Below are 17,214 nucleotides of genomic sequence, written 5' to 3'. Positions count from 1 at the left end.
AGGCAACCTGTGACGCGCCCCCCTCCCAGGCAGCGGGGGCGGGGCCTCGCGCTCATTGGCCCTCGCCGCGACCCCGCCCCTCCCTCCGCCAAGCCAAGCAGTGTCCGGGCCCCGTCGCGGAGAGGGGCTCGCCAGGCGCGCTGCGACAGAGCGGGAGCGAAGCGAGCTCTGCTGCAGCATCAAACAGGCTCCGTTGGGGCCGGAGCGGGAGGGGGGGTCGATCTTGTCACTTGGAGGTTGGGAGTTGGTAAAAAGATTTATATGCCGCTGAAGAAAAAGCAGTGAGCACAGGGGTGCCAAGTTGAATAAAATAGGGGGATTGCAGACAGTGGAGTAGCGTGGGTTGTCAGCACCCAGGGCAAGGCAAGTAATTTGCGCCGCCTAACCCTAACCCCCAGATGTTGCGCCCGGTGCGGCCGGCCCCCCCTGCACCCCCCCTACACTACGCCACTGATTGCAGAATCGATCACAAGACGCGCTGCGCTGCGCACACCCCATTTGAATGGCAGTGCCCATCAACTTGGGCGGGAGGCAGCCCTTCAAATAAATTTATTGAAAGGGGCTCGGCCCCTAGGAGTTGGCTCCTGTGGGTGTGCATAATCGATACAATACAAAACGACAATCAAAAGATTTTAGAAACAAGTCGACGTCATGAAATTATCCAAATACAGTGGTGCCCCGCAAGACGAATGCCTCGCAAGACGAAAAACCCGCAAGACGAAAGGGTTTTTCGGTTTTTGCATCGCTTCGCTAGACGATTTTCCCTATGGGCTTTTAAAATGCTGGGGGACGGCAGCGAAGCCCGGGAAGGCAGGCGGGGTGGAAGCAAAGACTTTCACCCCCCACCCCCCCGCCGGCCTTCAGACCTGGTCTGAAGGCGGTTTCCATAGGAGCACATTGATTGATTTTCAATGCATTCCTATGGGAAACCGTGCTTCGCAAGACGAAAAACTCGCAAGATGAAAAGATTTGTGGAACAAATTAATTTCATCTTGCGAGGCACCACTGTAAGTCAAGATAGGGAGGGTTGGAGCTCCTGGACCCTTTGTTGGTTTGTCTTTTCTCATTCCCATTCCTAGTTAAATCGCTCTCCCTAGTCTTGCCTTCGGCGGGGACGGCCTCGTTAAAAATGATCGTTGTGAGTTGCTAGAGTTGGCACTCTTTAGGGTTCACGTGTTCTGCCTCTTGTATGCATCAAAGAGAGAGAGAGAGACTGCCTATCACTGAGGGGGAAATTACATGGATGGATGAGGAGGGCAGAGAGAAACTATGTTAGAGTATAAAAAACATAAAATACTTGATAACAAGAAGGGGCCATATTGTAGTCAGTGTGGCGTAATAGTTAGTGTGTTGGGCTAACCCTGGAGCACCAGGATTCAAATCTCTGCTCAGCCATGAGTCCCAGAGGGTGACCTTGGGCCAGTCTCTAAGTCAGTCTGCCTCTTAATCTCACCTCACAGAGATGTGGGGATCAGAGGCATACCTAGGCTTCCCTGCACCATTGGAAAGGAGATATATTGAAGTGCATGGACGGATATAAATGTCATAATAACAACCCCAAAGGTAGAGAAGAGGGGCTTAACTTTCCTCTCCCTGTCAAAAGCTTTCCTGGCTGCTATTTGCCTTGAGGGGAGAGTGAGGTGGCTGCCTCAGCAATATATTATGGGTGTCATGAAAAGGCAGCAAAATGTTAGTTATTTAATATAGTGTATGGCAGTATTTTTAAGCCACAGATAGGGAGAAATATGCATGTGTTTTTTTCCTTCTGCCTCGACTGGTTGGGCTGCATTGACACAACAGTTTATTCCATTTCCCTGACATTGCACATTATATTTTAGCTTCCACATGACATAAAGGCCTTTTCTGGAAATCTAGTGGAATCTTGTGAAAATTTAGCACTCATCTCCATATTAATTGGCAGTGGTGGTGTGTGGGTGTGAAGAAGAAGAAGAAGAAGAAGAAGAAGAGTTTGGATTTGATATCCCGCCTTTCACTCCCCTTCAGGAGTCTCCAAGCGGCTAACATTCTCCTTTCCCTTCCTCCCCCACAACAAACACTCTGTGAGGTGAGTGAAGCTGAGAGACTTCAGGGAAGCGTGACTAGCCCAAGGTCACCCAGCAGCTGCATGTGGAGGAGGGAGACTCGAACCCGGTTCCCCAGATTACAAGACTACCGCTCTTAACCACTACACCACACTGGCAAGGGTGTGTGTGTTTGATCTGCAAAATGGAGTGAGGGAGAAATGGTTAAATTCCCCACCCCAGGGAATAAGGCCCAAATCTGAATTTAGATTCTCCTTCACCTCAATATGGCTGTCTTTAAGCAAAGGAAAGAATGAGGCTCCACCATGAAGCCTGGGCATATGACATACTGCAGCTCCTGAGTCGTATGCTTCATATAGTAAGGATTTTTGCTATCAGATTTCTCTTACATCTCTGCTTGTTGCCTTCAGGCAATACCTGGCCAGAGTTCTTGTGCTTACTTGAGAAAGGAATGTTAATAACCCACAATATTCAAGTGGTGTGTCTCCATGGGAACTAATTGTTAGAAGATTGCTTCCTGACACTGAGAAAGGGTTGTGGGGCACATATTTCCCCCTCCCAGATAAGAATGATGGAATCTTGGTTTGTGCATGGAAAGAAATAATAGAAAGGGTGGTTGGTTTTGAATCCAGAGAACAACACATAGGGCACTTCCAGACTGTCACCGTTTGACAATTTCAGGTTTCACAGTTACATTTAAACTCTCATGCAACAAACGTGTGCCCCCGCTGCTCTTAGAAGTGAGCATAACAACATTTAAAGACAATTACAATATCTGACAAGGGCAATCTAGCCATTGCAAAATAAATTTATATAGCAAAGGAAGTACTTAAGAACATAGCAATTGAACCTTGGTATGAGAATTGGGGTGCTACAACTGCTCACCCTTTTGATGAAATATTGTAGGGTATGAACTTAAGTATCAAAACAAACAGATAAGGAAAGGCTTCTAAGGCACAATGCAAACACCTGGCCTCACTTTAGATGAAAGTCAGGGCTGGGCTTGTTTATTCTGAGAATACTTTTTTGAAATATGGCTGAAGACCACACACAAAGGATTCCATCTCAGATTCTCTTTTTTTTTACTTTTAATGTGCAGCATATTAATATATTTAAATACTTATTTCATTACAATAGTTCTTCATTTGGCACAATTGTTCACGTGCAGTTTAAGACAGAAAGGAAAACAACAAGAACATGATCCTCCCATAAATTCTGCAAATAATAGACAACTGATACACTAACAAAGATGATCATGAGAAATCATTATGTATTAAAAATAGACAGAAAAGTCAGGGGTAGGTAAAAATCCCACCACCACTTTTAAATACAATATCCCTAAGCCAGAAACCCCTGAGCCCAACTAGTAGCCTTGCGGATACTAGTAGAGTTTTTAACACTGCACAATGCACAATTCATTTTTTTTTATCATCCAGATGGGAATGTGCATTCAGAAACATGTTTATTTGTTCATGTGGATCCACATATCTGATTGAGGGTTATTACTTGTGAGTGAAACCAATGTCTTTCATATCTCACAGATACCAATAGATTGAATTGAAGACTCACTACCCTGTTCTTCCAGACAATTGACTAAAATCAGAAACCTCAACAAAGTAATGTTAGCAACCAAAATAGATCTAAAAAGCAGATTTCACTAAAAAGCAGAAGGAAATAAAATAGCCTTTGCCAAATACTTAAGAGCTTGCCACCAACACATAGATCTGGGGAGGTCATTCCATTGCCAGGGCAACACAACCAAGAAAGCCTCATAGCCAGTTGTTATTCACTGAATATCTGGTGCTGGAAACTCCAAGACCAGGGTCTCTGTTGTTGATTCTAATACACAGACAGGTTTGTTGGGAGAATGCAGTTTTTCATATGCTCTGGATCTGATGCTGCATTTACTGACTAGGACATCTGCTGCTTAATAAAATATTACCAAAATGCATTAGGCTCATCCAAATAATGAGTAATGTCTGAACTGAGATAAATCACGTCATATTGTCATTACAAAGATTTATTGATATTCTGATTGTCAGTGGCAAATAAACCTGTGTATTGCTCAAAGCTACCTCCAGGGTAGCGACCATGTTCCAATTACTCCCTGAGTAAAACAGAAAATATAGTTGAAAGACTTTTCCCCCCTACAAAGTATGACATTTAGAAACATTTTATGTCATATTAATGAAGAACTCTCATGTAGTTGTGTGCAATTAATTAGTCTCTAGCTTTGAAATACTGGTTAACAGTTTTCACTCAAGGAAAATGCCATATTATTGAAAACCTCAATGGGAGGAATTTATACATTAATTTATACATAAATGTAACACAGTGCGTAAGAGTTTATAGATGATCTTCTGGAGGTCAATATTTCTCAGTTGGTTTCTTGATGGTTTAGACAACTGCCCCACCTAAAATGAAAGATGTCATATCAATTTAAAATAGAGGCATGCATTACCCAAAGTGCAGTGCAATGCAAATACACTAACTAGGGAGAAAACCCCGTTGAACACAATGGGACTTGCTTCCAAATAAAGACAAATGCGGAGGATTATGCTGCAAGCCCTTATAATTTGGTGAAATCCATGCACAGAACAGAGCCTATATGCTCAAAGGAACCATGAGTTTGTAGAACCACTGGTTTATCAAACTTTTACATGGCAATTGTATCTGCTGTGACTGCACTGGTAATTCTTCCAGTAAACCTGTGCATTCCTAAACACAAGGGATATACAGTGCTCTTTTTTTCTTTTTAGGAGTACTCTCATTTTCCTACTCATATTGAAATACTGCCCATCTATGTGTACCCCTGTGTCCCCCCAGGAAAAAAAAGCACCGGGGATATGCAATTGTGAGCTTCCTAATGCGTGTCCTTGAACACTTAAGAACTTTATTTCATGTGTATTTATGATTCCAGCCGTAATGTAGCTTAGAAATCTGGCATGACAGAAGTTGAAACCAGAAAGATTTATTTTAAATGTTAAATAGTATTTCTCAACTGTAGTATTTCTACTTTTGTAGAAAATAATGCACTTTCCCCCACTCTCTTGAGTCTCTAGTTCTGCTATGGGTAATGCAGGGATTATTATTTCTACCTCTGTTTGCTTGGAGAGTCAGATATCCCCAATTATTCGGGAAGAGTCCAGAGTTCAGTGTTAGAGCACACGCCTTGCATACCTAACATTCTGGGTTTAGGAATGTGACTCTCTGACAGTAGAGGTGGGAAATGCCTTAAAAACAAGTTGACAGAGTAAATAGTAAAAGGCTAAACCAGAGGTGGGCAGAAGGAATCTAGCAGCAAATCTGAGGGTGAATTGAAGTACCGTAGATTGGCAAGAACAAAGAATCTCTAACTCATCTCTTCAGTTTTGAATGTTCATTGCAAGTGGTTTCATCCATTAGAAACATGATTATTTTTTAGTTCATCATAGCAAATATGTAACTCTTACTACAGTTACACTTACCTCTCGGTTTAAAACAGTATCTCTTTTTCTTGTAAGCAGTGTAGCCCGCTATCGCCCCACAGGCTAACAGCACAACTGCAATCACAACAGGAGACGAAATCTGAGCTGCCGAACTATCCACTAGAGAGAAGGGGAGGAAACACATATTTCTCTTCTGAAATATATGAATATTCTGTTTTAAGTATAGAAACTGAACCAGCACACTATGGTAGTTTCACACATGTATATTTTAAAAATTATAATAATCCGTGTCAGGGTGGTCTAATATTGTTTGTTTACTTTAAGAAAGAGAGATCTGAGTAGAACTGCTCAAAATCACAATAAAGGAAGCAATGACTGACTACCAGGCTTGGGGAAGGAGGTGTGAGGATCTGACAGAGTCTTAGAGCCCTCATACCTCCTTCCCAAACCCAGTATCTGCCAGTGAGGGCTGGGGGGCATCAAATGTTACCAAGGGCTACCAGAAAAGGCCGTGAGGGCTACATGCAGACCTCCCTGAATTAGAAGGGAAAGCAGCTACACAGGCCACCAACTGGAGCACGCACTTGATCCATGTTGGGGACATAAATGGTTCCGTCCACAGATAACGCCTTCACCTGACTGCTGCTTACTTCAAACCGCAACTCCAGGGGGAAATAAATGCCTGACGCTGGGAAAGTGATTTTCAGCAGATGGGGGACCTCCAGCTACTTTTTATTTGAAATGAACATGGCCAGTTTAAGGCTGTTTTTTAAAAGCCCATTTATCATAAAATGTACTTTGCTCCATAATATACGTCAACATTTTTTTATAAAAAAACTGTACACTAGCCTTACCAGTGTTGCCACCTTGATTTGAAATGTGGTCGTTGCCCCCTGAAATGAGAGACAGCAACAAAAACATGATTTTGGGGGGAAGAGAAATAGAGAAATGTCAAAACCACAGCAAGCTATTTAGCAAGATTTGGTTAAAAATACTCTGCTACAGTTGTGCCAGTTATTAGGCTGTTAGCTTAACCTTTTGTGCTTTCATTCTGTATCAGCAGTAAGAATAAGGATAATACATACTCCACGGTCAATTACAACTTTTTGTAAACTCTTTGGCAGGACATTAATGTGGACATTAAGATGTTGCTAGGCCCCAACACAGGGACGCAGGTGGCGCTGTGGGTTAAACCACAGAGCCTAGGACTTGCTGATCAGAAGGTTGGTGGTTTGAATCCCTATGACGGGGTGAGCTCCCATTGTTCGGTCCCTGCTCCTGCCAACCTACCAGTTCGGAAGCATGTCAATGTGCAAGTAGATAAATAGGTACCACTCCGGCGGGAAGGTAAACAGCATTTCTGTGTGCTGCTCTGGTTCGCCAGAAGCGGCTTAGTCATGCTGGCCACATGACCCAGAAGCTGTATGCTTGCTCCCTCAGCCAATAAAGCGAGATGAGCGCCGCAACCCCAGAGTCGGTCATGACTGGATCTAATGGTCAGGGGTCCCTTTACCTTTACCTAAGCCCCAACACAGATCAGCCACAGCCACTAGCTAAGGATGAGTTGAAGTCCAACAATATCTGGAAGGCCACAGTTTTCCATCTCTGTTCTATGAATTTCTAAGAGTGCAGCTAAAATAATGCTGATGATATGTTGCTATGATATGTTGAGAGGAGGACTGTGAACCAGTGTGAAGGACCTGAATCACTGTAGGTTACCTGCTGGTCCTGGAGGTGGAGGTCTCCCATCGTTGAGATCCAAATCATTGAAATCACCTACAAATAATTAAAATTATGGTATTAGTCCTTTTCTCCAAAGTATCCTTCCCAGCTTTTGCCAGGATGAATGCTAATATTTTGCAAACATCTTTCTTGGCTCAAAGGCAGCAACCTGCCTTCGGTCTATATCAACACCAGGGTTTCCCAAACTTAGGTCTCCAAGTGTTTTGGACTACAAGTTCCATCATCCCTAGCTAGCAGGACCAGTGGTCAAGGGTGATGGGAATTGTAGTCTAAAAACAGCTGGAGACCCAAGCTTGGGAAATCCTGATCTAGAGCTAGATATAAGAAATGAGCTATCTTTAACCTCAAAGCATCCACTTCTGTTCAAAAGCTACAATACCTAGCAGACAGACAGAAAATTGCTGTTCTAACAACAACAAAAATAGTACAACGATATATTTTCAAAAAGCACATATACTGGAAGATATGTGCTGTTTTTGCAGAATGACTATGGTCTTCCCCAACCTGATCTATTCCAGATGTTTTGTACTACAACCCCCATCAGTTACCCCTCCAATAGCCTTAAGTGTGTCTCAAGACAGATCTCCTTATAATCACATCAGCCACTTTGCTCCTAAACCCAGTCATAATTATCAAAATATATAGGCAACTAATTGCTTGTTTTGAATTATGGTGCTGGAGGAGACTCTTGAGAGTCCCATGGACTGCAAGAAGATCAAACCTCTCCATACTGAAGGAAATCAACCCTGAGTGCTCACTGGAAGGACAGACTGTGAAGCTGAGGCTCCAGTACTTTGGCCACCTCATGAGAAGAGAAGACTCCCTGGAAAAGACCCTGATGTTGGGAAAGATGGAGGGCACAAGGAGAAGGGGGCAACAGAGGATGAGATGGTTGCGTGTTTTCGAGGTTACCAGCATGAGTTTGACCAAACTGTGGGAGGCAGTGGAGGACAGAGGTGCCTGGCGTTCTCTGGTCCATGGGGTCACAAAGAGTCAGACACGACTAAACAACAACAACAATTGCTTGTTAAACAGCCTTTTGCATTTACCACAAATTATGCTTACCAGAATTAATATGGCTTCCTGGCTGTGGACGTGGACGTGGAGGGTATGGCTGAGGGTTTGGAGGAGGACCATCTAGAAATGACAGGTACAATTTGAAGAAATGAAAAATCAAAGCAAGGCATAGAATTCTTACTTGCTTGCTTTAGCTTTTGCTGGGCTTTCGTTCTAGAAATGCCTTGTAGGTTTCCATCTTGAAAGGTTGAGCCTAACATGCCCTAACTGGTTTTACAGGGTTTCCTTTTTCTTTTTTAAAGTTTAGTTTAGTTAAAATCAGTCCTGATGATTATTCCTTTTTTAAAAGTTTACATAAATATCTGTGTCATGTTACAAAAACACAATATTGGACCATTGTGCTAAGGAAAAAATGGCCAATTTACTTGTGTTCTGTTGATGCTTCTGTGTCGGTAGTGAGAGCACAGATGTGGTAACCACAAGAAGCTCGTGCACCCATTATTCTTTGCAAATGGTATGGATGAAAAATGCAAAACACACTAAGAAGCAAGAGTCTCAAACTTTTTCAATAGGGGATGCAACATGTGAGTCTTCTGATGCAATGCATATTTAAGGCTGTAATCCTATGCACCTTGCCTGAGAATAAGGACTATTGAGCATAGTATGATTCCCAAGTAAACATTCCTAGGATTATAATATCTTGCTTGTATGGTGGTGCAAGGCCTACATACCTTCATAAATTAACTACTCAATTTTTCTGTATTGCATCCTAAATATACCTGAAACTAGACTGAAGGTATTTTGTCAATTTTAATGTTGACCCTGATTTTGCCATCACAATGAGTTCATAAATTCATAGAATGCACATGCGAAAGGGCTAAAGTCTGATTCATAACCCTGTTAATCCAGATTACATGGATTTAAATGAGTAATGCAGAATGTGTTTAGATGAATTTAAGTTAAATTAGCATTATGAGTTTAAACCCAACTAATCAGAGTTCATTGATTTGTGGATTTGGCTGAAAAAAATATGAAAAGATTACTGCAAAATGTAGGAAATGGACAAATACTTACCACCAGCACCTATGGCATCTCCTAAGTGAAAGTCGGGATCTAAAAGAAATAAAAATATATTACAAATGGATGAGAATTATCAATGTAGATAAAATACCAGTTTTCAACAATGAATGAAAGCATTAAAATAGAAAGCAAATATGAACAGTTATAACAGCCATCCCATGTCTACACCCAAACATTTCATCCCATCGTTTATAATCCATTTTTTAATCTAAAATTGGATAGGGATCCTACAGCCCTTCAGATATTATTGAACTTCAACTCCCATCAGTCACAGCCATCAATGGTCAGTGATGATGGGAATTGTCCTACAACATAAGGAATGCCACAGGTCCCCATTCCTTAGGCTAAAGTTCTCTCTCTCTCTCTCTCTCTCTCTCTCTATATATATATATATATATATATATATATAGACACACACACATACACACGACACACACACACAACTACAACAGTACACAGTGTATTTTAGGGCTGATCTGATCCAGTCAGACATATTAAGAGAACATTTCCAAAAAAAATCTCATAATAACAGGGGAAACTTAGGATAGAACTTAGAAAAATACTAATCTAATAAGGATTTCCAAAACGTTTATGCTTATATAACTCTAATTATCAGAAATAAACACTCATTTTTTTTTAGATTTTAAAAGTGAAAATAATTCTTACCATTGTTTCCGTTGCCACCTCCGTGTGGTCTAAGGTCAGGATACAGCTTAGGTCTGGAGTTGCCATCTATTAAACATTTCAAGAAGTGTATCCATGAAGAAAAACAAAATGGAAATCAGAATTAATGCTCCTTTTAAAAATCTGTATCCAGTCTTAACTATTAAATTTTAAATCTGCCTCATTAACAATGTAAATCATTCATTTCATTATTCCCTTGGCCACCTGAATGTGGTTCATATATTTTTCTTTCCTTAGCAAGAGCATTGTTTTTACTTCCTTAATTTAAGGCAAGGGTCACTAGCCTTTATAGCCCATGAAACACATTTGAAGTTTTGGGGAAGTGCCTGATCACCAGACACAAAATGTCTACCACATCTAAAAGAGCATAAAAAGATAGAGTATAATTATAGCAACTCACCCACTGAAGGCTTTTTGGTAGCTGGAGGAGGCTTTGGGGTACCTAACACGATTAAAATTAAAGTTAGTGTATCATACAGCTTATCAAAAGCAGGGGCAACTTGATATTACGTTTCTCAATCCAAATGAGACGATTAAGGTTGAAATTCTATACTCATTTGGCTGCAGGGCAGCACTTTCTTCTTTCACCTCAGGTGGCAAAATGGGACACACCACTCCTGACCTGTATATACATTGCATTGTGAAATATGATTGGCCTTTTCTTTCAAAGCAGGGGTTGGGAAGTCCAGACTTGAGGGCCAAATGTAGCCACCTAAGCCCCTCAGGGACTTTTCCCTGTTCCATGCCATCCTTATGCACTCTCACCTGACTGGAAGGTGTCCTTCTTGAACTGCAATAATGCTTGCTGGGATGGAAGATGGAGGGGTGGGTGGGTGTGTTAGAAACTTCTGACTTTTCCATGGCTGAAATGTAGCCTGCCATGTGAAGATAAGTATTACGTTTGCCCAATTTTGCCTTGAGCCCCTTCTGCCACAGTGCCCAGGTGGTTCCTCATGCAGGACTGAGGGACTGAAGAAGATGTTCCCACCCCTGCTTTAAAGTAGAAGGAACTCCCAATGGCCCCTCTAGATTTATATTTTGTCATCTCCCTTCTCCCAGATAACAAGTAGCTGATGCTGGATACCCCTGATCCAATCAAGAAGAATCACACTTCATGGCATGTAAAATTATGTTTAAAATGAAGAATTATTGGGCCAATATCCAACTGCATCTTCTGTAAATTCTCCTTCAAACTCTACTCCTGGGTAAAGAAGGTGCCATCCAGAACCCCAAACTCATTCTTTGAGTTTCCCTGTGCTAAAAAAAGTTTGCTATTTAGATAGAAAGACGAGTTTCTAAAAAACAACAATCCCCAAAACAACAACAACATGTACACATAATGGCATCTGTTGAAGGATTCTGGGAGGATTATGCATATGTAGTTCTCTGCATAGGTTGTTGGGTAGGAAGGAATAGCAAGGACAAATAGTTTAGGAAAAGTTAGGATATGCATAATTTACATACATGCTCCTTTGAATCCTAGATTTGGGTTTCGCTTTTGGTCATGACCAGAAGAGGGAGATCTCTACCAAATCATATTAAACATGTTCTGCCTCTTTTAAAAATTTCTTTAAAAAATAATAACAAGAATAAAAATAAAAATGACTAATCTTGAACTGCAGCATTTGTTTACTTCTTTTAGACCCTTTTGTTAATTGTGTTTTGTTTCTTCAGAAAATCTACCCAGGATTCCACATTTATTTCTGCACAATGATGTCCAGTTTTGCCATTGACTTAAGCTGAAAGAGGAGTCACTTCAGTTTGATGTTTAGATCAAAAAAATAATATTAAAAATTATTTTTGCCAGGAACCTTACCTTTGTCAAGAGCATCTGCTAAGTCAAAGTCATCATTGCCTATCAAAAGAACACAATAATTTAGAAAGACATTGTAAGAGAATGCAACACTTCAATCTGCCTTGTCTCCCCAGAATATCTGCCAAGGATTCTGGCCTGCTATAACAGCATGATGGCAGACGTGTAGCCTGAGCTTTATATAAAATTTGAAAGATTGTGGTTGCTCTGAGTTAAACTAGTCTGGAAGGAACCCAAAATGAACTTTCCCCTCCCCAACTTGATATTAGTAAATTTTATTTTCTATTCTGTTCCTAATGATTCCCATCACGGAATGCGCCTTCTTCCACAGCTGTTGCACCCGGGTCCCATGGAAGATGGCATGACTGATGCAGTTGGCCCATTTGATTCAAAACAGGAACTCTCAGAAATGAAGCATAATGATCTCATTTACAGAATCACACTAGCTTAATTCATCAGAATGAGGATGAAACATGTGATGTAGCCTCTAGAGTCTAGAAAACAGTTTGGCTGCAACTCCAAAAAGCTTGTTTACAAATTCCCAAAGTAAACTTAATGGAAGTGTTTGAAAACAAGTATTTTGGTTTGCAGGTATTGTTTCCCTCCCAAAACAAAAATGATGTTTTCAATGGTGTCATGATGCCAATGTGCCATCAAGATTTCTTCCTGAAGTCTTGAATTCTCTCCTCCTGTTGCATGGTGGCAAACCTCTTGAAACTAAAGGGACTTTCATAAACTGTGAATATTGGATAGTAGAAGATTATACCTGGCATGCCCAATATCTTAAGATATGCTTAAGATATCCAATCAGGTATATTATAACTGTTTGCTCAGCACAGAGTTCAACTATGGGAGGCAGTAATTCTGGTTTTGTCTCCATTCTCCTCTCTGCTGAACCCTCCAATGGCAACACTGGTACTATGATGGAGAAAGGAAATAGTGCCACGCAGTGAACTGGTTGTAGACAAGTGATGGTTGCCTGAAGGCAGACTGCAATTGCTCTACTAGACTGAAAGTGTGAGGTTGTGTTCTGTTGGTGAAGCAGGCAAGCAAACAAGCAGGGATTTGAGGAGTTTCTGGGCCAGGATGGTGAAAACTGGGGGTGCCATACAAATTAGAAAGAACCATTTAAACTTGGGCCCAAAGCAGAACTGAAAAGTGCAATAGAAATGATTAATAATAATATGGATGCGGTGACATTGTTTCATTAAGACCTCTTCCTGTCTGTGCTCTAGTTAATCTGTAGTCTTTCTATCACTCTGCAAGTTAAGCAAATGAGGCATTAGGAAAGACAAAGCACTGTAGCACATAGCACATAGGAAATGTGAAACGGTGAAATAATTCCACTTTAAGTGCCAATAGAACTGCAGCAGTACAAAATCTGATTGATGTATTCACATAACATTGAGGGGGAAGCAGAATCAAAATTGCTTTTAGCATAGCTACAGTTGCTGTGCAGATCAGGAGACAGCTACAAAAAAACAAACAAAACAAAGCTGCTACACTGAAAAACTTTACATTGTTTCTGATCAGAGTTGTGATGGCACTTTTTCCTAGCTTTGGGGTTTTTTTTTGCGATGGGGTGGGATTCTCTAGATCCTATGCATTTATAATTCTGGATTGAATCTGAGGCTGAGTACATACCACATATTTAAAGTGCATCTTCCACCCTACAAAGAATCTTGAAAACTGTTGTTTGCTTAAGGTGCTGGGAACCGTGGCTCTGTGAGAAGAAAACTACAGTCCCCAGAATTATCAGATGGGGGTACTTTCAATGTATTGTGTGTATGTAGTCTTACATTCATTTTGGATCTGGAAAAATCAACAAGAAGTGACGTTTCTCATCCATTCTTACTTAATAACAATGTCTTCTGAATTGGGAAGAAGCCCAATTCAGTGACAAATTCATCTCTCCACACCACTTTTTTTTTTAATACTGTGAGTAGTTCACAGTCTCTTGGAAGTTGGACAGCCCTGCCATATATAAACAAATTTTAGATTTTAGTTGCTCTTCAACTAAATTTTAGATTTTAGTTGCTCTTCAAATGCCTGCTGTTGAGGGGAAAATGTTGATGTATCAATGTGCTAAAAGCCACACAGTGTTGTGAATAAATGTTCCGATATATTTTGTGCGTGTGTGGTGAAATCACAGGACCACAGGGTAAAAAATGGCATCTTGAGTTAAGACAGAAAGTGGTGAACCACACTGTGCATCTGGTCAGAACCACAGTGCTTCAATAGCAATCAACCATAATAACCAACAACCATGCCAGCTCCTTAACTGTTCCTCTGAATCTGCCTCTAGAAAATATAATGTTAGGACAGTCTAATAAACTGATCTGGATGCTGAAGTAGTAAGATGTTATTAGATGCCCAAGATCCATCAGTCTTGATCAGCATGGCTAGTGATCAGTGGTGATGGGAGTTGTAGTCCAATACAGTGGCATGCAGTGAAATTTTTCACAGGAGAATAGTTAGGGCCAGAGGCACTAGCTTGCAAGCGTAACCAATGCTCCCCTTGGACATTGCAACATCCTGACACCGTGTGCATGAGCATTGTGCCCCCCTCCCTAGACTAGGCAGAAGCTTCACGAGCTTTGAGAAGGAGACACCAGAGGAACATTTAGGGGATTAGCCTAGTTCTCCTAGTCCGCTGATGGCATACCACTGGTCCAATAACTTCTGGAGGACCACAGGATTCCCATTCCCACCCTAGAGCATCCTTAGATTCCACAGACAAGCCATGAAACGCCTGAGGTCTGGGATCATTCAGTAAATCCCAGTGTGGTGATAAAAGGACAGATTACACTAGAAGCTGCAGGTGATATCATCAATGTAAAAGGCAATAGGTCAGTAGTAGGCCATTTGCTTTGCATGCAAAGAAGGTCTCAGGCTCAATCCCATACCTGAATGGCATCTCCAGGTAGGGCTGAGAATGACCAGCATGTGAACCCTAGAGAGCTGCTGTCAGTTGGTGTGTAGACCATACTGAGCTGGATAGACCAATGGGTCTATTAAGTGTAAGGTAGCTTCCAGTGCTCCTAATTCAAATGCTTGGAGTTGTGCAGGCAGTGAAAATGGATTGGTAAAAATAGTCCTTTTCCGATAACAACAGACAATCTCACCAAAAACATCTCCTCTGTGGAACATCTGTACATACCCAAACAGCAGAGCGCCAGTTTCTTTTTATTGTACTGCTTTGTTCCAAGAAATCTGTGTTGAACAGCGGATGAATATTTTGAAAAGCCATCAATATATTCTGTCTAAAGGGAAACTCATACCCTCCAACAGTTCACCAATTACAATAGGGACGTCCCATTCCATAATGATAACTTTACTCTTTATATGCCACACATCTTACTGGGTTGCCCCAGCCACTCTGAGCAGCTTCCAACATATATATATTTTTAAAAAATAAACTTTTTTATTAAAAAAATTCCCTTCAGATGGCTCAAAGGTTGGATAACTCCACACCCTCCAACATTTCTCCAATGAAAATAGAGACATCCTTAGGAAAAGTTGGACTTTCCAGGATCAAATCAGAAACCTGGACAGTTTATTTAAATCAGGGATGTCCCTGGAAAATTGGGGCAATTGGAGGGCCTAGAAACTATCCTGAAAATCTAGCAACGTGAGCAGGGTTGCTTTCTAATGACAAAAAATGGAACATGGGTAGCTTCCATGCATGAAAAATGGGTAATCATTCTCCTCTCCAGTGATTTTTGCTCTGGAGTATCCGTATTTTAAAACTGGAGGAAATAGGATGTGATAAGTGACTTCCTGGATGACACAAGCACCTCATTACTCAGTTCCCTCTAGACACCGTTATCGAGGCAATTTGCATGGCAATCTCAATAGGTACCTCATTACTGGCTTTTGAGCGGTTCTGCAGTTGGAGTGCAGGAAAATGCAACTTTGTGAGGAAAATGGCTATGTTGACACAGAAGATAGAGGCATGCAGGGCACTCAAAGAAGAATCACAAACATACATTCATGGTTTGGGGGAGCAAAGTCTATTATTAGGGCATCAATGATTTAATTCATGCTATATTGAATTTTAATATACTGTGATTAACAGCCGGAGGAGATAATGAAGCAGAAGGGAGAAAACAGATAGCAACCACAGTCTCTCGGTATCCTTGCTGCAGTATGAAATCGTATCCTTTGTCTTATCTAAGAGTGAGAATTGCAAGGGAATATAGAAATAAATTCTGGGGAAACAGGTGGCCCTTTATGCAATATTGTCAATAAAATAATTACCTCCCACAAAAGCAAATTCAGGTAGGTTTTGAGTTTTTATAAAAGAAATGTTGTAATTGTCTGCTAAGTTCTATTTACTTGTGGAATATTATCATCTGAAGGTTTTTAAAAATAAAAAACAGTTTTGTTGATCATTGTTAATAATGGATATATATATAGAAATATATATAGGAATAGCATCCTTTATAGCACCACCAAAGTCTGCTTTGTTCATTTTGTTCAGGAGAGTCACTACAAAAAAGCAATGATAGATGATAGATAGATGATAGATAGATAGATAGATAGATAGATAGATAGATAGATGATAGATAGATAGATAGATGATAGATAGATAGATAGATAGATAGATAGATAGATAGATAGATAGATGATAGATAGATGATAGATAGATGATAGATGATAGATAGATAGATAGATAGATAGATAGATAGATATAGATAGATAGATATAGATAGATGATAGATAGATAGATAGATAGATAGATAGATAGATAGATAGATAGATGATAGATAGATAGATATAGATAGATAAATAGATAGATAGATAGATGATAGATAGATAGATAGATAGATAGATAGATAGATAGATAGATAGATGATAGATTGATAGATAGATAGATGATATAGATAGATGATAGATAGATAGATAGATAGATAGATAGATAGATAGATAGATAGATGATAGATAGATAGATAGATAGATATAGATAGATAGATAGATAGATAGATATAGATAGATAGATGATAGATAGATATAGATAGATGATAGACGATAGATAGATAGATAAGAAAAATGACATTGCAATGGGGGAATGGTGCAATCCTGCATTATTTCTCTTTCTTTCATAGCTTTATCTGTGGGCAAGCACACACAAAAATGTCACACTCTAAAAACAGCTTCAAGCTGCACAGGTAGCAGGATTTGTGACATATTATCAACAGTCAAAGAACAACCAACTGCATTTCTGTTACTGAAACGTAGATTGGCAGGCCTTTGACCCTTCCTGTTTTGTGGTCTCTCCCCCACTTTAGCTCCTCATTATTGGCTTAGAAGTTACAGAAGCACAGACTTGGAAGGGACTATGGGCCTCATCAAATCCAACCTCGTATTCATGCAGGAACCTTGTAACATATCCAGTCATGGAAAT

General features: G+C 40.6%; 1 protein-coding gene and 1 long non-coding RNA gene across 6 annotated transcripts in view; one reads left to right on the top strand and one right to left on the bottom strand.

The window, feature by feature from the left end:
- LOC310842506 (glycoprotein Xg-like) overlaps nt 1–17,214 on the bottom strand; it is a 79,957-nt gene that overhangs the window by 57,624 nt on the left and 5,119 nt on the right. For 3 of the 5 annotated variants that reach the window (XR_014563114.1, XR_014563115.1, XR_014563116.1), the window contains 9 exons: nt 11,811–11,849; nt 10,395–10,436; nt 9,977–10,042; nt 9,305–9,343; nt 8,279–8,350; nt 7,190–7,246; nt 6,325–6,363; nt 5,510–5,629; nt 4,325–4,456 (listed from right to left, as the gene is read on the bottom strand). Coding sequence is in view for 2 of the 5 variants with exons in the window: in XM_083734629.1 (XP_083590755.1) it covers nt 4,440–4,456; nt 5,510–5,629; nt 6,325–6,363; nt 7,190–7,246; nt 8,279–8,350; nt 9,305–9,343; nt 9,977–10,042; nt 10,395–10,436; nt 11,811–11,849 (491 nt within the window). In the remaining 3 variants the exon portion in view is untranslated. Of the gene's footprint in view, nt 1–4,046; nt 4,457–5,509; nt 5,630–6,324; nt 6,364–7,189; nt 7,247–8,278; nt 8,351–9,304; nt 9,344–9,976; nt 10,043–10,394; nt 10,437–11,810; nt 11,850–17,214 lie in introns of those variants that run through there. The other 2 variants (XM_083734629.1, XM_083734628.1) reach the window with 1 other exon arrangement.
- Nucleotides 1,098–3,996, top strand: LOC310842587. Its single transcript, XR_014563246.1, has 2 exons — nt 1,098–1,934; nt 2,204–3,996. It is a non-coding gene; the product is annotated as an uncharacterized lncRNA (long non-coding RNA).

The sequence above is a fragment of the Podarcis gaigeae genome (genome assembly GCF_964106915.1).
Source record: "Podarcis gaigeae genome assembly, chromosome: 4".
NCBI classification, from domain to species: Eukaryota; Metazoa; Chordata; class Lepidosauria; order Squamata; family Lacertidae; genus Podarcis; species Podarcis gaigeae.
Note: the sequence above shows the minus strand (reverse complement) of the source record. Positions and strands in the feature narration are given on the sequence as shown.